The sequence below is a fragment of the Miscanthus floridulus genome, chromosome 3 (assembly GCF_019320115.1).
Source record: "Miscanthus floridulus cultivar M001 chromosome 3, ASM1932011v1, whole genome shotgun sequence".
Lineage (NCBI taxonomy): Eukaryota > Viridiplantae > Streptophyta > Magnoliopsida > Poales > Poaceae > Miscanthus > Miscanthus floridulus.
This window is the reverse complement of record NC_089582.1, coordinates 10166482-10188821: the sequence shown is the minus strand read 5'-3', so window position 1 is coordinate 10188821 and position 22340 is coordinate 10166482. Positions and strand designations below refer to the sequence as shown.

General features: G+C 40.6%; 3 protein-coding genes across 4 annotated transcripts; 2 read left to right on the top strand and 1 right to left on the bottom strand.

The window, feature by feature from the left end:
* The first annotated feature begins 7306 nt into the window (after positions 1–7306).
* On the top strand, positions 7307–8059 carry LOC136541350 (lachrymatory-factor synthase-like). Its single transcript, XM_066533188.1, has one exon. It carries the CDS (start codon positions 7420–7422, stop codon positions 7909–7911), a length of 492 nt encoding a protein of 163 aa, XP_066389285.1. The 5' UTR covers positions 7307–7419; the 3' UTR covers positions 7912–8059.
* Positions 8060–8193: 134 nt separating this feature from the next.
* On the bottom strand, positions 8194–12648 carry LOC136541349 (probable proline transporter 2). 2 transcript variants are annotated; one of them, XM_066533185.1, is made up of 8 exons: positions 11837–12648; positions 10832–11042; positions 10168–10392; positions 9941–10035; positions 9446–9635; positions 9219–9346; positions 8912–9127; positions 8194–8743 (listed from the first exon to the last, which is right to left on the bottom strand). In XM_066533185.1, the coding sequence occupies exons 1-8, from the start codon at positions 11840–11842 to the stop codon at positions 8363–8365; spliced, it is 1452 nt and encodes a 483-aa protein (XP_066389282.1). In that variant the 5' UTR covers positions 11843–12648; the 3' UTR covers positions 8194–8362. The 2 variants fall into 2 exon arrangements, with proteins under 2 accessions (XP_066389282.1, XP_066389284.1); XM_066533187.1 differs by having other exon boundaries at positions 10832–11101; positions 11837–12644.
* A 6206-nt stretch (positions 12649–18854) lies between these two features.
* Positions 18855–21041, top strand: LOC136543120 (protein FAR1-RELATED SEQUENCE 5-like). Its single transcript, XM_066535668.1, has 3 exons — positions 18855–19906; positions 20336–20705; positions 20964–21041. Exons 1-3 carry the CDS (start codon positions 18855–18857, stop codon positions 21039–21041), a joined length of 1500 nt encoding a protein of 499 aa, XP_066391765.1.
* The last annotated feature ends 1299 nt before the right edge of the window (positions 21042–22340 follow it).

Below are 22340 nucleotides of genomic sequence, written 5' to 3'. Positions count from 1 at the left end.
ATAACAACAGGTGCTGGTACCACAGTATCTAGCATTGTTGGTGTAGCTATAGCAGGTAGTGAGAAAAATGGCTCATGAATTATTGGAGTGGACGCATACACCCGCTTCACTTCAAGGACAATTTCTTAAGCTACCATGCTCCCCCTCATCTTTTCATCCTCTAGGAAAACAGCGTGTCTCGTTTCCACAAACTTTGTATGTCACTCTGGACAATAGAAACAAAAACATTTTGACTTTTCTTTATAGCCAATGAAATGGCAACTTACTATTTTGGGATCTAGTTTCCCAATGTTTGGGTTAAATACTTTAGCCTCAGCAGGGCTCCCCCACACACTCAAGTGTTTAGTGAGGGTACTCTTTCTGTCCACAACTCATACGGTGTTTTAGGCACCGACTTTCTTGATACTTTATAGAGAATATGAATGGTTGTTTTCAATGCCTCCATCCATAGGCTCAACTATAAGGTGGAGTAACTTATCATACTGTCCATCATATCCATCAGGGTGCGATTGATTCTTTTAGCTACTCTATTCTACTGAGGTTTGCCCGGTGTAGAATACTGGGCTACTATGCTATTCTTTTAGGGTATGTCGACCGTAGTACTCCCCCACGGTCATACCTGACTATCTTAATCTTTAATATCTTGAATTTATCCAATACATCTTTTCTTTCTTTGATTGGATAAATATAGCCATAATAGGAGTAATCATCTGTGAATGTTATGAATGGATCATAACCATCCACACTCTTTACAGGAAAGTTGACCACAGATATCTGTGTGGATAATCTGTAAAATTCCTATGCTTCGTTTGTCATCTTTCTTTACATACTTTCCTTTTATGTATTCTCTGCATTGTTCTTAATCTAAGAGCTCTAATGGAGGAAGAATGTCATTCTTAACTAGTCTTTCTATTCTCCCCCTCGAAATATGGCCTGAACGATAGTGCCATGATTTCGACGACGCATTGTGAGCTCTCTTATGCCATCATTATCAGAGTGACTATCTGTCATCAGCTGCTTTATCAGCTGGATAGCACATATCTTTGAAGAGCCAGTGAACTGACTCTTTATTCTATCGAGATACTCGGTGACCGTGTCATACTCTGAGATTGAGCCCACAATTGCAAGCTCAATCATGTTCTTTATCATAGCTAAACTTTTTCTTGTTGGTAGTGATTCATTTCCTATGCCCAAGGAGTTATAGGATATCTTTTGGGATTCAAAATCCCTCTCTTTAGTTGCCCAAGTGACATCATTCTGTTTTGTCTCCCTCACCGGTGCCACAAACTCAGTGGAACATGATGAGGTGACTACCTAGTCCACCCCAGACAAGATGAAAAACCAGGTCAAAACTTTTCTTAACATAAAAATAACACCATTTGCATGTCTTGATTTGAATGTTGGTCAAAATCAAAACATACAATTATTCTTATACACTAATTCTATATCACCATTGGGCAGAAATAGAATTAATGCATAAATGTTTAACTTTTACAACTGTTCGTACACACTAATTCTACATCACCGTTGAACAGAAGTAGAATTAATGCATAAATTATTAAAATTAACATATGTTCTTATACACTAATTCTACATCACCGTTGAGCAGAAGTAGAACCAATGCATAAATCATTAAAATTACGACATTGTTATTAACAACGTTGGTCAGAAAATAACAACATCATAATCATATCAAAACTCTTTTCTCCAATTAAATACCACATTGGTTCAAAATAACTGGAGAATGAACAATTTCTTTAGCAGCGGAAAAACTTTCTTTTCTCCAATTAAATATCACGTTGGTATAAATTAACTGGAGAATGAACAATTTCTTTGGCTGTGGAAAAACACTCTTTTCCTTGAATTTTACCCACGGGGAAAATGGCTTTTTCTATTTCCTTTAATCCATTAATCAATTTCCAGGAAATAAATATTTACTGTAAAAACTTTCCTTTTCTCCAGTTAAATATCACGTCTATTCAAAATCACTGGAGAATGTACTTACTCAATTTCTTGAATTTTACCCACAGGGAAAAATTACTTTTCTATTTTTCTTTTGAGCCAATTTGCATATTCAATTTTCCAGAAAAAATAAAAAAACGAAACTGGGCTCTTGCTCTTTACTGTTTCGGCCTGAAACGGCCCACGGCCCACAGCCGCACGCGCCCTTCCCGCGCGCTCACCCGCGCGCTAGGCCGCAACCTGGGCCTAGGCCAGGAAAGTGGCCTCACGCCCTTGCCCGCCTGGGCCGAAAGGCGGCCCGGTTGATCTGCATCGTTCGTTCTGCATCCGATGGCTGCGCGTTTGTTTCGGGCGGTATAAAAACCGACGCCGCGCTGGTGCCTGAAACCCTAGCTCATTTCACCGTTTGCTTTCTCTCTCTCTTCTTCGCCGCTTTCTCCTCTCTCTACCTTGCTCTCTCTTCTCAGCCGAGCACAACCGAGCGAGCGAGAGCGAGCGAAGGCGTCCATGGCACCGCCGCTGGCCCCCTCGCCGGCGTGCGCGCTCCCCAGCGGGTGAGTGCGTCGCCGTCAAGCGGCTTGGCCGCGGTGACCCCTTTGCCGAGCCCGGCTCGGTCTTCTTCTCCCGCGCCGGCGAAGGGCTGGCTCGGCTCTTCTTCTCCTGCGCCGGCGAAGGGACATCCCGACGCACGGCGAGGTAGATCCACCCCTTCCCCCTTCGGATTTGTATTGTTCTTCTTCTTTTTCTTTTCGAGTTCATCCGAATGGGAAACTAGGGTTAGGGTTCTGACCCTTCTTTTTCTCTTCTTCTTCCCCAATCGGATCTAGATCTTGTCTGCTTCTCTTTGTTTGACCGATTGGGGTTAGGGTTCGTGTGCCGACCCCTTTTCTTTGTTCCCTTCTTTGGATTTCCTTTCTTTTCTTTGATTTGTACTAAATCCCTCTTTTCCCCTTCCTAGTCGCGAGTTAGGGTTAGAGTTCTTTTGAACCGATTTGGGATGGGGTTAAAATTAGGGTTAGGTCTTAGGGTTCGGCCAAAACCGAACCCACTTTGCTTCTTTCCCCGAGCTTACTGCACGGGTTAGGGTTCTTGAGATCCTTTTCCCCTTTCTTTTCTCTGATCCGAACACGGATCTTTTCTGTTCTTGCCGTGCGCTGGTGTAGAACAGCGGTGCGGCCATCCCCCCCCCCCCCCCCCGTGCGGTGGCGGTGGTTTTTCTTTCTTCTTTTACCCGGTTAGCGTTAGGTATACACAGAGGTAACTGTAACACCCCTGGTGTTACGAACTCGTTTAGCACCACGATTTAGGCCTAAGTAAAATTTTCGAAACGAGTTTCTCGGATTTTTGATTTAAAGCATACTTGACATGATGAGTGAATCCTATGCGACTTAATTTTACGGACTCAAATAAACGGCCACGTTAAAATACTCAGTGCGTAAAGATATTTAGGATTTGTCGACGACGATGCTAGCGAAAGGTTGTTCTGTTAAATTAAGTATGAAAAGCAACTCTTATAAATAAAATAAAGTCCATTAATAAATAGAACGATGTTTCAATCTCAGCATACATGGGATGCTGCTGTGTCTTCAATGGCCTCCGATCCCCTTCATCTTCGAGCACCGTGTGGCCCCCATCTGCTGTTTCCTTTGCTCTTGCTGGTCCTGCCCTTCAAGTGCTCGATGAAATGCCCAATGGGCCCTGCTTGCTGATTTTGCGAGCGGACACCTACTCATGTAAATCAGTCACACGGAGGTAATTTTGCCATATCAGCGTAGCTCATCAAGTTTAATTACTGTCTCCATGTCTTCCTTCAGTATGCATGACATGCATGTACATAAACATCCATTGCTTTTGCTTTCTGGCGTAGGTAATGTTACCAATAAATAACCAAACAATGTTCGGTCCTCTACTTCGGCTTTGCATTTATCAATGCTGATTTCAGAAACCCAGATAGGTAGTGTTGATTCATCTACTTTCGGTTTCGCATTTACAGATGCCAATTTCAAAAACCCTGAACGAGTGGTCCAGCGATGCATGGTTTTACTTGCATCACTTTGTTTCAAAGTAATATACCAAAAAGGTTCATGCTTTGTCCTATGATTTATTTTAAAGGTCTTATTAGGTGGCACTTATTAGTCTCTTAACAGTCTCTTCATTGGTTATATGAAATGAACCTCCTATGAATCAAAGACACTGTCAATGTATCAAACTGTTGTTAACTACTGCTGTCGTTCTGATTTCATATTCCTACTCCACATTGTATTTCTCACTAGATGAGTTTCATACTAACAGCTACTTATATGATCATTCCAGGATGCACTTTCCACAGCAAGTATGAGAGCCGACAGATTTCTTCAATGTCTATTTCCAGCATAGGGAAGGCTTCATTTTAGTTATGCCAAGTTAGATGATGCTAAAATTGCATTCTTCCTCTGAGTGCAGGTGACACAAATTTCTAATTCTTCCCAGACAACGTTCATTCCTACCTCAAAATACATGTATGCAATTTAAAAAAAATACATTGGAAGTATGCAACTCTACTCCTCTAACTTTTTTACGGCCACCTGATAATGTTGCTACTACTGTCAACAACAATATGCACATTTCATTCATAGTTCCTGATGGTTGGAATTATTGTTAGTATTTTTTGCATCTTATGTGTAGCCTAGAAAAACAAATGGTTTGTTTTCGTGCCCAATGTTCCTGTCAATGTTTTCCCTGCTTCTATACATGCTGGTAAATCTCAAATTAGTTCATATGCGCATTGCATGAAAACAATTAAAGATTTTAAGTTCTGTACGTTCATATTGTTAGTATTTTTTTGTATTTTATATGTGTAACCTACAAAAAAAAATACTACTGTTCTATAACTGAAATAGTTTGTTTTCATACCCATTGGCTCTCACAGATTGTCAGCTGTTCCTGTCAATGTTTTCCCTGCTTCTATACATGCTGGTGAATCTCTGCAGTTCAGCGGCCGCAAAAAAAGACAAAAAACCCGCTTCCTTAATCAGTATGATGCTTTTTCTATGATCAGTAAAATTCATTCATGTATGCTTGCTCAAACTATGTTTGTCATCTTATTCACGAGTCTCTATTCTTTGTCTGCAATAGATATGCCACGACCTGGGCCGCTCATTACCACTCAAACTGCAGGAGATGTTGGACAGTTATACCTTCTGGAAGAGAAGGTATGTTCTCATATTTTAGCAAACAAACAAGAGTTCTACATGTTACATCATTAATGTTCTCCCGCGTGCTCCCTATTTCATCTATTATTATTATTTCCTTACACGTATTTATAACTTGGCAGAAAATTCGGCACTGCCCCTGTATAATCATCACCGACGTAAGTTCCTTTTGTGCACTAGAAGCCCCTTTTGTTCCATGATGTATCAAGCTTATTGCAGGGTATTATAAGTCTACCCTTCTCATCAGCTAAAATGTAATATTCATATTTTGCATGTCCTTTGTGCTTGCATTTGACAATACCAATAATTATAAGTGTTGCAATGCTCCCTCTCTACGTATACAACATACTTTTGTACATTTGCCAGTACCAATAAATCTAAGTATTGCAATGCTGCCTCTTTACGTATAACATACTTTTATTGCACGATGTGCACATACAAGGTTCATCGTCCATTTGGTTTCCACTAACTTTACGTTCAAGCATAAAATGCATTTGGTTGTATATAAAGCTTCATCAAACGCAGTTCTTTTCTCTGAGAGTGATATATAAATGGTGTTCCCACTTCCTCCTTTTCAAAAATAAAAGATATGTCTTAAAAATTTATTAGTCTTGCAATTAACAATGCTTCTTTTATATTTTGCGCCACTAGATAAGTAAATAGATACATTAATATGAATACAGTCCTTTCTACTCCACGTTGACATCAGGGGGTAGCCTAACACTGGCAGCTGCGCGGCGTTGCCGCGCTTAGTTTCTAGTTGCTGTTTGAAAGATGGATTTAACTTGAGATACTCAAATACATTATGATGCTTCTGTTATTATGGCATATCATCACTTCTAAATACCTGACAATTTGAATTATATATATATATATATATATATATATATATATATATATATATATATATATATATATATATATATATGTGTGTGTGTGTGTGTGTGTGGTCGGATTTGAATTTGAAATATTTATTTTTTTTGCTGGAAATCCACTGTAGGGGCGGTTCTTGATTGAACCGCCCTTACAAATACACACAACAGGGGCGGCTGGTGATACAGCTGCCCTTACAGAAGTCCACTACAGGGGCGGCTGATATTACCGGCCACCCCTATAGAGGGCACTGTAGGGGCGGCTGAAAACACCAGCCGCCCCTACAGAGGGCACTGCAGGGGCGGTCAGGAAACCGCCCCTACAGAGGCACCCTCTGTTGGAACACCCTAGGAAGGGCGGCTGGCGTAGCCGCCCCTACAGAGGCTCTAGAGCCGCCCCTACAGTTAACTTTTGTAGTAGTGCCGATGGCCGACGACGCCTCCACCGTGGACGACACCGTCAGCATCTGCTCCATGGTGACGGACGCCATGGCGCCGCTGACCTCCTCGGTGGCGCTGCAGCTGATCCTCGGCAGCCGCATGTGCCGCCGGGACGACCGAGACTGGGAGGAGGAGGACACGCCGCCGCCCCTCCGCCTGCTGACGACGGCCGCCGCTGAGGGCCACGACACTAGGCGCGAGCCGAGGATCATGCTAGACGCGGCGCCGGACCCTTGCTGAGGCTGGGCGCAATGCGCTTGTTGGCCCACCTCGACGTGAGCGGCAACGCGCTGTCGAGCTCGCTGCTTGGCGCGCCGGGACGCTGTCGCCGTCACCCACAAGCTGTTTGACAAAATGCATTGTCAAGAGCTGCTTCAGAAGGACATGTCAGCAGGCCACGTCAGCATGAGAAGCCCGCGTGGCGGGATATGGACCTAAGTGATACGTCATACAAAGTTTATGGACCCAAAAAGCCACTTTGGAAGTTAATGGACCTAACCAAAACCTCCTCACATGTTAATGGACCTCTGATGCATTTAACTCGCCTGGTTATGGGTCGGTTTGGATCTTATTTTTATAGTGAGAATTGGGATTCTTATAGTGAATTCAGAATTTGAATTCTCAATAACGAGAGGTGTTTAGATCTCATTATCATAGTAATTATTACTTTTACAAAATAAAAGTTTTTAAATAATAAATTTGGGTAGATAGTTGGATTCTAAAATCTCATTCTTATTTTTTTTCTATCTTATATATTATCCTTGGGAGATCAAATAGGGCTTAATAGAGCGCTTGCGCGGCGAGCTTTGGTTTTGCAGCCGTGTAGCTTGGACTAGCACATCACCTTGGGAGTCCCGGACAGGACTGTCCTTGTTCTCCCCTTCCTATTCTTCGTTCTTTGTGCTGGAGCAGACTAGTCATTTACAGGAGCAGGAGCTGACAGTTCTCGAGCCATGGATGGGCAGGCTACTGGCAAGTGGCGCGGCACGGCGAGCGGGGTGGTGAGCGCGCCCGTGGACCGCGTGTGGGAGCTGGTGTCCGCCACGTCTCGGCTGCGCGAGTGGATGCCCATGGTGGAGTCGTGCACCGCGGTGGCCGGCGATGAGGGCGTGCCGGGCTACGTGCGCCTAGTGCGCGGCGGCCTCATGTTCCCCCAGCAGCTGCAGCAGCAGGCGTCGTCGTCGTGGGTCAGGGAGAGGCTGGTGGCCATGGACCACGCCTCCCGCTCCTACACCTACCTCATGGAGGACAGCAACGTCGGCCTCGCCGGCTCTCGCAACACCATCAGCCTCTTCGACTACGGCGGCGATGGCGGCGCAACGCTGGTGGTGTGGAGCTTCGAGATGGAGCCGGTGGACGGCGCCAACCAGGACGCCCTGCTCGACTACCTCCGCATCCTCTACAAGTCCTGCATCGACACCATCCCCGCTTCGGCCTGCTGCTAGTGCTCTGCTCTGCCCTGCTCTTATATCATCTATGCAATATGCACCCTTATACTCCTGCATGGCTACTAGCAGTTGCAGTTGTTTTTGTTCGTCGATTCATAAAACCTCAGGTCCTCGGCTGCAAGCAGCACAGCACAATTATCCACTTCTCCGTGCTGCGCAAGCGCAATGCACCCCAAACATATATGTACATCAATAAATATTTCTCTGAAATACTAGCTCTGGTTCAGCATATACTATCATACTGATGAATTTGAACAGGCAAGGTAACCAAAGAGAAGAGAAGAGAAGAGGCAATGCAAGCACATTTGACCTTGATTTTATTGCTCGAATTAACCGTTTCCATCACAAATCAACTACTGCTGGTAGCTAACCACCCTATCTGCCTCCCTTCCAAAAACAAAAAGGAAACAAGCTAGAGTTGAATATTTCACTGATCGGGGCCTCAAGCTCAAAGATCAGCGAAAAAGTGGTAGGTGCTGGAATCAAGCATGATGAGCCTTATTGCTGAGACCGCCGCAGCAGCAGCCAATGCAGTGAACCCAACAACATTCAGCCAGTGCCATGATTTCTGGATGGCAGACAGCTTAGGCCCCTTCACCATCAGGTACATGTGATTTGCGAGCACAAACGTCAGTGGGAAGGTGCTCAGGGCGCCCGTCAGGCTCATGAAGTCACCAAGGAATGGGAGCACCGCCGCCACCAGCGTGTTCACCGTCAGGTAGCCTCCTCTCACTACTACTCTGAACATTACGTTGTGGATTTCAAAAGGACCACCACGCCCACTTCCATATTTTGTGTCCAAGAATTCATACATTGGGCTAGCAAATATCTGGAGAATACATCAAACTCAAGTTTAGTAGATCAATGGCTACATCAAAAGTAAATCAGCCATGCACACTGCTAGATTCATGTATATAGGACTATATATGGTAGTTTGTTTACTACAAAAAAATATTGCAGTTTGGACCAGAAGAACAAAACCAAGGTGGTGACTTACATGCAGCGCTATGACGGTCTGAAAAAATGCTGACAGATTTGCAACGGCTTTTACCCAAACTGGGCCTGTGACACTGTTTAGCAGATAACCTGATGTTGAGGAACCATAAGCCCAGTAACCCATAAAGATTACAGCATAGAGAGGCAAGGAGCCAACGGTGAACTGGAACCATAGAGCTTTCTCCATGTTCTTGACCACAGGAGGCCTTATGGTTGCCTGAAATATTATTATATATTTACCATATAATAATGCGATTTCCTTGCTGCTACTAAATTAACTAATATCAGAAAATGATCTCTGGACTCACCTGAATTTCTGGCAGCATACCTGTGTTGTAAGCAAACACAAGGTCTGCTACGGCACCTATTGTAGTGAAGACATGAGTTGAATGTGATGATTTTGGAATACTATAATCCCTCGCAGGCGAGGTTATCCCTAGTATGAAACATCAGCGACGAAACAAAAATGTTATATTAAACACAGAAATGCATATGAAGTCATGGTATCAATAAAGACGGAGCCAAAGGATAATACCATCTCTCAATGACAGCACAAATGCTATCACAATATAGATGAGGCTAAAAAGTGTGGAGAATCCCAACCAAATCCTGAGGGCAGATAAATAAGGGATTCCAAACGCAAAAAGAGCACAGACGAATCCTGATATTGCAATGCAGTAAGGGAGTTTCAGAACTCCAGCATCACTAAAGAGTACATATGTTGCCTGCAAATGGAAGGTGACAAAATAAGTTTGCAAGGAAAATATTTCGTAATTTAGATTTACATCAAGAGTAAATGCAACTATAATCTAACCTGTGTACAGCATGCTATCGACAAATTCATCGATCTAATGGAAGGAAAAGCAAGAAACGGAATTTCAGAAAAAACTCTAATTTACATACAGGAGGATCGATAAACAGTAGGGCCAAGAAATATGATAGAGGGAGTCATGGGGAGAAGAGAGTTTGATGTAGAAAAGAAACAGTATGTATCAATCTGAGGCGATTTCCTTTTTTCCCTGGATCATACCTTGAGAGCTTGTCCAGCTAAGATGATAAAGCCAGTGTTGATCATGAAAAGGTTAATGTACTGCAGAGCCCATGTAAGTCCGTAAATTTTCCGTCCTGTAGTCAAACCAAATCAAAAGAATAAAGGAAATGATCCATGTAATCCCATAAATTTTTCGTTTAGTCAAATCAAATCAATAAAGAAAATGAATCGTACTACTAGCTTATTCTGACTACATAGTTACTGACCATATATGTGTCCAGCAAGATCTCTGTATCTTATATGGCGTTTGCCACCGACTTCATGAAGCCGTGCAAGAAGAGCATTAGCATACATGGAAATGGCAGCAGCTAGGAGGAGGCCACATGTGCCGCCGATCCAGCCTAAAGGGACCATAATCGATCCAGAGTATCCTAGAACATATGCGCTGTTGACCCCGGTTGTGAGGATGAAGCCAACTTGATACCAAGGATCTGAAAGAAAACAGCAGGCAGACAGAATGGTTTTAGGATTCAACCATACATAATGTATGCTTTATTAATTATTAAAATATAAAATGCAGACATAAACAAATTTAGTAATTATTACTGTGGTTTTGGCCACGTGTACATACTACATACATGGTTGTTTCCTCCACTTTGTAAATTGAATAATAAATAAAAGATTAATACTATTATTTGATTATTATATACAGATATATTTATGTAGCAGAAGAAATTTCATCCATGGAAGAGCAAAGCGGTGGATGGCTGAAGAAGGATTCTAAATAAGGAGGTTTATATACATAAATACATCATGAGAGTTTGTTGTTCAGTTGTTTGTGAGAAGAAGCAGGAGTGCGCATGCAGAGATACACAGTCGCAGTAGATAGAGGAGAAAAGAAAGGAGGAGGAGGAATGGCGTAATACATACCAACGCTAATCTGGTGGGCGGTATCCTCGGAGATTTGGGGCGTCTCTCCCTTCTCGTCGGCGGCGTCCATGATCTTGATAGGCAGGAGGAGGGGCACCGTGTCGGGAGGAGCCTGATGGTCTTGGTGGTGGTCGTCGTCGTAAAATTGCAGGCGCAGGGGAAGGTCCTCTGCGTCGCAGGTGAAGGACGAGGAAGCGGAGGCGGAGCCGGCCTATAAAAAGGGCAGGAACGAGGAGGAGGCCGCCGCAGCACAGCATGGTGATGCCGTGGCTTCCCCCAAGACCAAAAGTAGCTCGCATCATTTCCATTTCCATTTTCATTTTCATAAGAATCATGGATGGATGGATGCCGTCCAGCGAGAAACAATGATGGACACGTTTTTTGTTATCGCCAAACTAAAGTGGTGGGAATACTGAGGGCATTCAATACTGATGGAGGGAGGGTTGCATGTATCAATCAATTAGAAAATCTAATGCGATTTGGTAGCTGAATGCTGCAGCTCCTCCTATCCTCGTGATACATACAGATACAAGATGGAGTGGGACGGAACGGAAGAGTGAGTGAGTGAGTGACAGTGGGGGTGTATTTAGTGCGGTGCCTGATAATGCAGTAGTAACCAGTAGTAGTGATCTACTTACGTGCCATGTGGAACACAAGACAAGAAAAAGAATCTTGAAAAAGATTGACTGAATGGCAGGTTTAGCACAACAGGAACAGGCAGAGCGAGCAAACTAAAGACGATGGTTCACGCAAGCAAAGCAATCATGCGGCATGGGCAATCAGCAACACTGTTCCGGCTGAATCGGTGCTAGAGAAAAAGGTCAGCCGAACGGCACTGCAGAGCATACTATATAGGTGAGTAGTGCGTGGATGGAGGAGAATAAAATTAGAATAGAAAAAAAGAAGAAGAAGGTCAGCAAGTGGTGTGATAGAATAGAATTGATAGGGAAAGGAGGGAAAGCAAAGCGGGCAGGAAAGGAAAGACGAGGAAGGAAGACGACTTACATCCATTGCTTTGCTTCTCTTCTCTTCTTGGGCTGCTGCTGCTGCTTGCCTTTCTTTCTCTCTCGAGAGAGTCTAGTCAGGAAGCGAAGCTAATAAGAGAGGGAATCTAATCCAATCTGGACTGGACTGCCTTCCTCTGCTTGCTTGCTTTGTGGTGGTGGTCCGATTCCAATCCAAATAATGTCGTGTGGACGACGAATTGAGTTTATGGAGCACCTCGAAACTCAATCAAAATTCCAACTTTCCGATTGAAATTGATTGATTCCGTGGCGACTGGACGCCACTAGCAGGGCAGGGCAGAGAGCAAATCAGCAAAAGGAAAGGAAGGCTTTTTGCTCGTTCGTTCGTTCGTCGCCGCTGACCACGACGAGCAGCACTGGCCGCCTCCGTCCCTCTCCTCTCCTGGGCACCAGCCACCAGCCACCAGGCAGGCTTAGACCAATCGATTTGATTGGTCAATCGCGTCGCCCTCGTCGTTCCTCTCCCCTCTTTCTGCCTACTTTTGCTAAAACAAGCAGGCTGTGGGTGGGGAAGAGGAACAGATTGCGGCAACGAGGAGGATGAAGAAGACAAGAGCTAGCTAATGGCGGCGCGGCGGGGATTTTTTTTTTTTGGTTTGTTATTAATATATATAGACATGGGGGCAGGTGATTCGATTGGGAGACTACAAAACAGAAACAGGAAAGGCGGAACAAGACGATGATGAGATGAATAGGGAGGAAAATCCATCCAAGGGCCGTGGAGAACTCCGTTAGAGTAGTTTGTTGCAGCCAAGCAACCAACTGCCTTGCCTACGGAGGAGGAGGAGGAGGAGGAGGAGATCTCGCGGGCTCTCGCCCACCTCTACCCGTCTCTCTCTCTCACACACACAGGTGGAGAGCGACGCCTCCGTTTGCCTCCCCTCCCCTCGATTTCTCGCATTCCGTTGCTTCCTCAATTTTTTATTTTACTTTTTTTATATCATATTGCACTGTTTGCTTGCGAAAATCCCCAACCACGCACACACGCAACACATTTGTTTTCTTCTCTCCTCCGCTACTCAGGTAACCTTTGGACGGATTCTAAGAATCTGGATAGAAAAAATCTCAGTCCTAGAATTCCATCCAAACACCTTAGAATTTTCACGTGCACAAAATTTAAGAAATACCAGATATAAAAGAATAGTATTCTATAAAAAATAATATTCTATAAAAAATTCTTTATTTTGTAAACTAAAAAAATACAATAGTCAATATTCCTTATAATAGATATCCTTAATTATATCATAAGAATCTTAAAATATATTTCAAATAGATAGAAATAGTAAATTTAAATTAAGACACATATTCTACGACAGATCTTAACTTACCCTCTTTTTTTTTTACCTTTAGTAAGCTTAGTATTTCCAGCAATTGCAATGACCTCCTTATTTCTTTATGTGCAGAAAAATAAGATTATCTAGAAACGACGGGGACAAATTTTCTCAATGTATTATCAGGATCATAATACATATATTTTGTTGTATAAGTAGTATAATATGATAGGGTATGTAGCTCTTTCTACACACAAATGAAAAAGTCTATGGATGCAGATATAAACTACCAGCATAAATGCATGCATATGCGTAGCCGACTATAGCGAGTTTTTTTAAGTGGATCCACTATTTTTTTAATAGAAAGTCAATGTATCTAACCAATTATTTCACAGGAGTACTAGCTACTAAAGACTATTTCAAAATAAAAAAAAAGTAAAGTAAAAATCATTTAGCTTATTCTCTCAATTTCAATTGACCACTACTAGATTTAGTATATCTAATATGAATTGGCGATCAGAACACATATGGATAGTACTTCTAAAAGGTTCTAAAAAAAGAGGTATTTTTTGGGCTTGTAATCTTTTTCTAGGTTCATTACGATTTTTAGCGGTTGGGGCTTTCCAGTTATCTTGGTAAGAATATGATATATGTGCTTCCATATCAATAAATTCTTTTTTTCCACGGAGGGTCATGATGTCTTTCTACAGAATCACGGCCCTATTCGTTAGCTCCTATTTGTGGTGCACTATTTTATGAAATGTAGGCAGTGGTTATGACCAATTCGATAGAAAAGAGGAAATAGTGTGCATTTTTCGTTTGGGATCCCCTGGAATAAAACATCGCATCTTCCTTAAATTTCTTATGCGGGATATCCAATCAATTAGAATTCAAGTTAAAGAGGGTCTTTATCCTCGTCGTATCTTTTATATGGAAATCCAGGGCCAGGGGGTCATTCCCTTGACTCATACTTATGAGAAGTTTTTTACTCCACGAGAAATTGAATAAAAAGCTGCCGAATTGGCCTATTTCTTGCGTATATCAATTGAAGTATTTTGAGTACCAATTGTAATTTTTTTTGCAATTGTAAGGGGATTTTCGAGTATTTATCTAAAGGAAGGAACAAACGAGGATAAGAGAAAATTGCTTCGAATTTGTTTTGTCCAAGTGAGATATATGGCATACTATTCTTCCATTTTTTTTATATGAAAGGCCTTTTTATTTCTCTATTCCACTCCATTTAGATCTAAGAAAGAAACCAATACAATAAAATTCCACTAGTATAAAAAAGAGGAATAGATACAAACACAAGGTCTCAAACCTTAAAGGACGAACCCAGTGTAGAGAGCTCCCTCTCTATGTGGGGTCTGGGAAAGGGTGTCAGTGGCAAGCCTTACCCTCGTCTGTGTAATGCGAGGAGACCGCGACTCGAACCCAGGACCTTCCGGTCACAGGCGGTAAGACTCTACCGCTTGCACAAGGTCTCAAGCCTTGTTATAGAATTTTTGCTTCAAAGAAAAGAAATATCATATATATTCAACAAATGAAATAGAGTCTGTGAATGAATCGGATTCATTAACAACTCAATTTACATATCAAAAATAAAAAAAGAAAGCATTGCCTTCTTTCTTATATCTTGTATTTATTGTACTTTTGCCCTAGGGAGTCTCTTTCTCTTTTAACAAATGTCTGAAACTTTGGATTAAGAATTGGTGGAATACTAGGCAATCCGAAACTTTCTTAACTGATATTCATTTTTACTTAGAATATGGATTATAGAATCTCATCTAAACATGCCCTCACCGTGGCCACATACATTAATAATTAACAAACCCCAAAATACTCTTCCAACGGTGGCCTATGAACTGATAAACCATCTAGTCTGATGTTTGATTCAATTTCCTCCTCCAATTATTTTAGTTGACCTAATTTTCCCCCTTTAATTAGATTTATCTTTTTTCCCTCCACATACAAGGTGAATTTTTATTTCAAATTTTATGATATAATAGAGCCACAGAGGACATCATATTTTGTGTTTGAACGAATATATTTTTGAGTTCTCCATCATTACATTGCATACATTTTTGTCAATGTGTTATTCAGTTCCTAACTTACCGAAATAATGCTGAAAAAGATAATATGTATTTTTTTTACAATAAAGTATGATGTCCTTTGTCATCTTATAAAATTCAAAATTAAAGTCAACTTATATGCAAAAAGGAAAGCATACATTGTTAATGGGTAAAATGGACCAATTGAAATAGTTAGGGGGAGTAAATCAAACCAAAATTTAGTTTAGGGGTTATCTAGATATAATCCAAATTTGAGGAAGTTCTTCGGACTTTTTCCTTGGGGTCGTTTGGATCCTTCATTTGGAGGAATTGAAAAATGAAATCTACTTAATAAATTAGACTATTTGGCTTGAAATTTAACATTCCACCACTTTTCAAAGTTCATATATAAGCCTATCGCAAATTCATAGGGTGGGAAACGAAAATTCATTCTATAGATCACATTCTATGTTTCTACTTTGCAACTTATAACACGCTCTTCATCTCGCTCTCCTATGGTCGAAATACAACACATAAGTATCTCTCATATAACCAATAGTAATATACAAATATAATCTATATACAATCATATTAGCTTAATTACTTAATGAAATGAATTCAGTTCAAGGATCTAAACGGGCCCTTATATATATATATATATATATATATATATATATATATATATATATATATATATATATATATATATATATATATATATATATTTTAGTCGCCTGAAATATATGAACCATCTCAGGCGACGTCTAGGGCCCTTGGATCTGCATCCAAGGGTCAGATCTGTTCTCTGTTGTTTTTCTGTAGCAGGCAACAAAATGGGTGCACAAATGAACCCGCAAACCCAACCAAAGCAGCTACCGGGCCCGCCAAACCTTAACGGGTGCAAGATCCGATACCCACTATATCAAATAACTACTCATTCGACCCACAAAGCAGCTATTCGGCCCAATAAAATAGTACACAGAAATTACAGCTCTGCCACTACACCCTCCAGCAAGAAAGAAACACCCCCGATCAATCTAGATCTAGAAGGAGAATTAGAGTGGAGAGAAGAGCGAAAATTAGAGAATAAATGCACAGGTAAAACACAAGAAGATGAACAAGGGCAAAGGATATGATCTGCCTAGGAAAAAGGTACTAACCAGCAAGATTATTCTATTTCTTGTCTTCATCTCCTTTTTCTCATTACATCAGTTCACTGAAACACCTGAACCGTAACCATCTTGCTTCTGTCTTCTTTGTTGCTATTGCTATAGCTCTATAGTTATCCAAAGTAAAGTACACTTGTCAAACTGATTTAGATTTCCAGTTATCTGTCTCCAACAATTACAAATCATAACAGTGACCATAGAGCAAATCTAGTGGGATCCATGCCTACATGGTGGTTGATGACTACAAGAACAATGTGCTATGAACCTAGGCAACTTGTGTAGGATTTAGGGGCAACTTGTATAGAATTCAGAGGCAACTTGTAAAGGATTTAGGGGCAACTTGTATAGAATTCAGAGACAACTTGTATAGGATTTAGGGGGAACTTGTATAGAATTCAGAGGCAACTAGTATAGGATTTAGAGGTAACTTGTATAGGATTTTGGGGAAACTTGTAAAGAACTAAGAGGCAACTTGATCACAAATTGATCAGCTTGTGGAATTCCTTGCACATGACAGAATTGCCAGAGGCAGACACCCTTCTTTTTTGCTTGTTTGTTTTGGTTGTAAGTTTAGATGACCACCACAAATGTCACTGTCCACTGGCTGACTGCAATGCAAAAGATCTTCTTACACCTAAAAATAATAGTTTATTGCATGTTTATGCAGGTTCACAATGAAGGACTACATCAAATAGGAGATGAAGACTTCTTAAGGGAAATAGGTATTGGATGTGATGACACCGGACTGGAACTTACACAATTATTAGAGATAACAGCTAACATACATTGTGAACAGGTTTGAAAAATTGATTTATCTTATTATATGCAGAGTGCTTTGGCAGTGTTGCTTTCACTAATCGATTTATCTTAATATATGCAGAGTGCTTTAGCAAGAGATTTAGAAGCCAATATTCAAAGTTACTACAATTTTGATTCAAACATTGTAAACCCCAATTATACTAATGAGGTAAATAAAAATTGCAGTTATTACATATTAAGAAAACTACAATTGCAATGCTACAAACTTGTAATTTAGACTATTCCTAATTGCAACTACTGATATTTGAGTTTCTTTTTGTTTGTTTGTAATGAACAGGATAGTTCATCGGCACTACTGGACTACAACTGTTATGGACAGGATAGTCTTCTTCATATGCAGGGTGCGTCCGAAAGAGAAGTGGAATTCAATCCTGAGAGCTACTACATGTTTCATACAAACATTGAAAATGCCAACAATACTCATGAGGTAAAAAGGAATTCAACTTATAACACATATTGTCAGTGTGACATATATAAGTTCATCAAACCCTGTGCAAAAAATATAATAATAATAATGCAGCAGACACTACAAGTTTGACTTACTTTGTCTTGCTTCAATGTGTTATTCCACTACTTTGTCTTCCTCTCTATCTCCTTGGCATTTGACTGACCTCATGCTGTAACAGCAGAGCTCAATACCACCAGTGAACTATAGCAGCTATGGACAAGAAAAAGAAATGCAGAGACAAGAAGTGAGATTCCTAAAACTCGCATTTCACAATTTTTTTAAAAAAATGGGTACTAACAAAAGAACTAAGATTTTATTGTAATGGTGAACCCCAAAATTTGCAGGAGATCATGTCACCAGGAGGAACAAGTTATGTACTATCACAGGGCGGATCAAGCTATACAAGCCTTATGAACCAAGTCATAGCTCAGGCTAAATCTTCAAATCAGAATTATGAAGAATTTTTGTCATCTGAAATGACAGGAAGTTTCATGGACATACTCAATGAGCCATTTCCACTAGAGGTATTTACTTGTTCTCTACATATACAGCTAAATTACTTTGTTTGCTACAATACAAGATGAAATATCTAACAGTACACCTTTTTCCTTACCAGTGAAAATAGAACCGGATGTTCATCACTACCAATAGAATCTATGAGCCACCACAAAATGATGTAGACGGCCTGCGAAATGAAGAATCAGAAGTAGTACCAGAGTTTGCAAATGAAGAAAACATGGTACATGAGGAAAGACAAAATGAACAAGGCAGTGAAGGGGAGCAAGATATAGAGGGCAACATGACAAAACAACATCTAGTAGCAAGTGAAGAACAAGATGAAGAAGAGCTCAGGGCAATTTAGATTGAAAGCCAAAGTATTATGGCAGCTGAGCGTTTGTCTCATGAACATGCTAGCAGGCATGTTCCTCAGCTAGGCATGAAATTCAAAACAACAGAAGATGCGTACAGTTTCTACAATGACTACGCATTTATAGTCGGGTTTTCATTGGTCAAATGGCACACATACAAGTGCCAAGACAAGAAAGATCACAACTATGGCTAGGTAACAAGGGTCACACACAAGTGTAACTTGTCTGGTAAGAGAAAGGAGGATGATAGCACTGATGTTTTAGGAGTACGAAGCATAAGAAATGACAAAAGGAAGATTTCTGTTTCAGGAGTCCAAAGCGCAAGAAATAACAAAAAGAAGATTTCTGGTACATCGCCAACACCTAATCCTATGCCAAATAAAAGGAAAACAAGTACGCTTGTACCAACCGAGTGCCCCGCTGAACTTGTTGTCACACTACAGAATGGAGAATGGACAATAACCAGGTTGAATCTTGAGCATAATCATGCATTTGCAAGCAAGGATCAGAAGAATAAACTGTTTTCACAGATTAGGATGACTGAAATGGAGAAGGAACTTATTGCAACATTCAACAAAGTGAACCTACCAGATAGGAAGATTATGGCAGTCCTATCTTATATAAGAGGGGATGTCAATCCATACAACAAGAAACATATCAGCAACAAGAAGACAAAGATAAATAAGGCAACATCGGATAATGACATGCAACAAGTGTATGACTGGTTCTCTAAGAAACAGGCTGAGGACCCAATGTTCTTCTACAAGTTTTCCATAGATGAAAACAATAAAGTGAAAAACATTTTCTGGTCCAATGGTACAAGCAGAAGGTACTATGAGGAATTTGGAGATCACATCAGTTTTGATACAACCTACAACACAAACAAGTACTCCCTTAAGTTTGCACCAATTGTTGGTATTACAGGTCATGGGGACAATTGCCTATTTGGCTGCGCTTTCATAATGGATGAAACTACAGAAACTTTTGAGTGGTTGTTTCAGACAATGCTGACTTGTATGGGAGGAAAGCACCCTAAAACTATAATCACTGACCAGGACCTAGCAATGAAGGCTGCTATCAGAAATGTTCTACCGAACACTATTTATCGGAACTGCTTCTTCCACATTGTGAAGAAAGCTCAGGAGAAAGGTGGCAGGATATCTTCATTGGAAAGGAACAAGAAGTTGCATGACGATCTCTTTGACATTCTTAGGAACTCATTGACCGAAACAGAGTTTGAGTACTTGTACAAGAAGTTGCCACAAACATATGATGTCGGTGGCTTCAGATACCTTGATGACATGTGGTTTAATAGGGAAAATTTTGTTCCATGTTACTTCAAGAAGCATTTCTTCCCTTTCATCAACTCTACAGCAAGAAGTGAAGGCACAAATGCATTATTCAAACTGGATGTCACACCAAGGTATAGTATTATGAGATTTATGAATGAGTTCTAAAGAATTTTAGATACAACAGAAAAGAATCAAGCAGAACAGGACTTTGAAACCGGATCAATGCCTTGGTTGAGTACGGCATATGAGTTCGAAAGGCAGGCTGCAAGGCTATACAACAGAAAGATATTCTTCAAGTTTCAAAAGGAGCTCATATTGGCAACAAAGTATGAGGCTCAAGAACTCTAGAAAGATCAAGTTTATGCAGTGTTAAAATCAGAGTACCATAGGCAGTTTGAGTTCAGAACAAGGAGATACATTATGACAGTAGACTTGGCACAGAAAAACTACAGATGTCTGTGTTGCAAATTTGAAAAAGATGGTATAATATGCTGCCATATCATCAAGGTGCTCACAAACCTAAATATATCTTAGCTAGATGATAGTTATTTCATTGAAAGACGGAGGGCTAAAGAGAGGAAACAGTTGACAAGGCAGAATACTATACCAGAAATAGAGATTGAGAAGAGCAGGCCATTGAGGCACAACATATTGTCAAACAAGTTGAGCAATATTGCTTCAGATGGATCAAGAACAATGGAAACATTCAACTATGTTCTAGAAGAAGCTGAGCGAATGCAAAGAAAACTCAATGAACCAGCAGATGAAGTCAGACTACAACAATCACAATCTGTTCAACAAAGTGGTACTAATGTTTTGCAAGATGCTAATGATGCAGTCAGACTACCTCAAACAGAATCAGCTCAAGAAAGTGATACAATGCTTTTGCAAGACCCTAATAATGCTCAGAAAAGAGGAAGGCCCAAGAAAGTGACTAGGCAAATAGGAATAGTTGAGGACATCATAAGCAAAGCAAAAAGCAACTTTACCTGTACACACTGTCGTGAAGGAGGGCATAACATCAAGACATGCCAAAAAAAGCATCTTCCTCCTATGCCTAAAAAAACAAAGAAAAGGAAATCAGATAACACAGAGAAACATAGGCAAAAAGTAAATGTTAGCACTACAACAACAGATGTCACTTCTTCATATGTATATTCATCTAATGTTGTTGATATTATCATGCAGGAGATGTTGACAACACTAATAAATAGTAGTAGTGCAAGTGCAGCAACCAAACCAAAGAAGGGGAAAGTCAAGAATTGAGAAAACCAAAAACAAGAGATGGAATGCTAATAGCTGCAATTACAGTGGCCAAATAATTTATGTAATTTATTAGTAATAGAGCAATTGTAAATTCAGTACTATTATATCTTTAGACCTATAATGAAATGTATCTATCTGAGGCTACTGGAAGAGACTACTGGGCCACAACTTGATAAAACATGGATTGCACGTGCTCATAACTAAAATTGTAGTGCCCTACACTTGCAATTTACATTACATCAAACTGCAATTACATAACTGAATATTTAAGTTGTTTGGTTTACATATGTAGTGGCCTACAGCTACTGCTACTGCTAAGAGAACTTGGTGCAGACATACATACCTGCCATATGCTTCATCCATGGTTTCAATTGGATTGTCATTTTTCTTTTTTGTTGCAAGCTACAAAAAATAACAACTTTTGAGTCATCCTTGTTATGAAAATTACCATCACGCTTCACAACTAAAATTATCAACACATAAATATTTCAATCACTCACACAAAGAGTTCACAAATCCTAGCAATATCAAGAAAGGCGACCCTCTGCTTGAGCAATGGCATGTTCTGCTCTAACTTGCTCAGGTGGCCTCCCACTCCTGATATCGGCAGAATTGGAGCTAGGTGGCCTTCCCATCTTCCTGTACAGACAAACCCAACAAACAAGACAATGTAGTCAAATCACAATACATAGGAAAAAGTTGACACAAATATTAGCAAGCATGGCAGCATGGTTATAGTATAATAACAGCAAGGTACCACGAACACAAGTAGAACTGTAGTTTATAAGACTAAAAGTAAAGGGAAAATCAGATCCAACTGTAATGACAAAGGCAAATGGATAAACTTACTTCCTCATGGACTATCAATCTTCTGCATTTGGTATACTAGTTCTCTTGCAGACTTGGAAAAATTCTTAAACCCCTAAAGAAAACAACCAAATTAAATAAAAGCATGGTTGCATACATAATCAATATGCAAGAAATGGTTGCATAGAATATACAGAACAGGAAAGACAACTAAATGATGAAATCATTCTAGATCAAGAAAAACACATAACAATTGTTGATGAGGCCATCGAACCTCCTGTGAACTATGCAGTAACAAATACTCTAGTATATTCAGACCAAGCATAGAATTTGTTGAAAAACACAGATGGAACAGCCCCCACATCTTGGCCTACCTCCACAAACCTTCATCTAACACAAACATAGATCACATAGGACAGAGCACAAAGGACAATTTCTTTCTATGGAAGGACAAGGATAAAAACTTGGTGTGGGCTGACACAAAACACAACA

What these genes read in the sequence shown, in the direction of transcription:
- LOC136541349 (XM_066533185.1), bottom strand. An exon ending in CGCCCACCAGATTAGCGTTG is followed by an intron (nt 10,393 to 10,831) that starts GTATGTATTACG and finishes GTTTTCTTTCAG; the next exon opens with ATCCTTGGTATCAAGTTGGC. An exon ending in TGTGCTGTCATTGAGAGATG is followed by an intron (nt 9,347 to 9,445) that starts GTATTATCCTTT and finishes GTTTCATACTAG; the next exon opens with GGATAACCTCGCCTGCGAGG.
- LOC136541350 (XM_066533188.1), top strand. Translation starts at nt 7,420, where the DNA reads ATGGATGGGCAGGCTACTGGCAAGTGGCGCGGCACGGCGAGCGGGGTG.
- LOC136543120 (XM_066535668.1), top strand. Translation starts at nt 18,855, where the DNA reads ATGCCAAATAAAAGGAAAACAAGTACGCTTGTACCAACCGAGTGCCCC. An exon ending in AAACTGGATGTCACACCAAG is followed by an intron (nt 19,907 to 20,335) that starts GTATAGTATTAT and finishes TTTCATTGAAAG; the next exon opens with ACGGAGGGCTAAAGAGAGGA. An exon ending in AAAGAGGAAGGCCCAAGAAA is followed by an intron (nt 20,706 to 20,963) that starts GTGACTAGGCAA and finishes ATTATCATGCAG; the next exon opens with GAGATGTTGACAACACTAAT.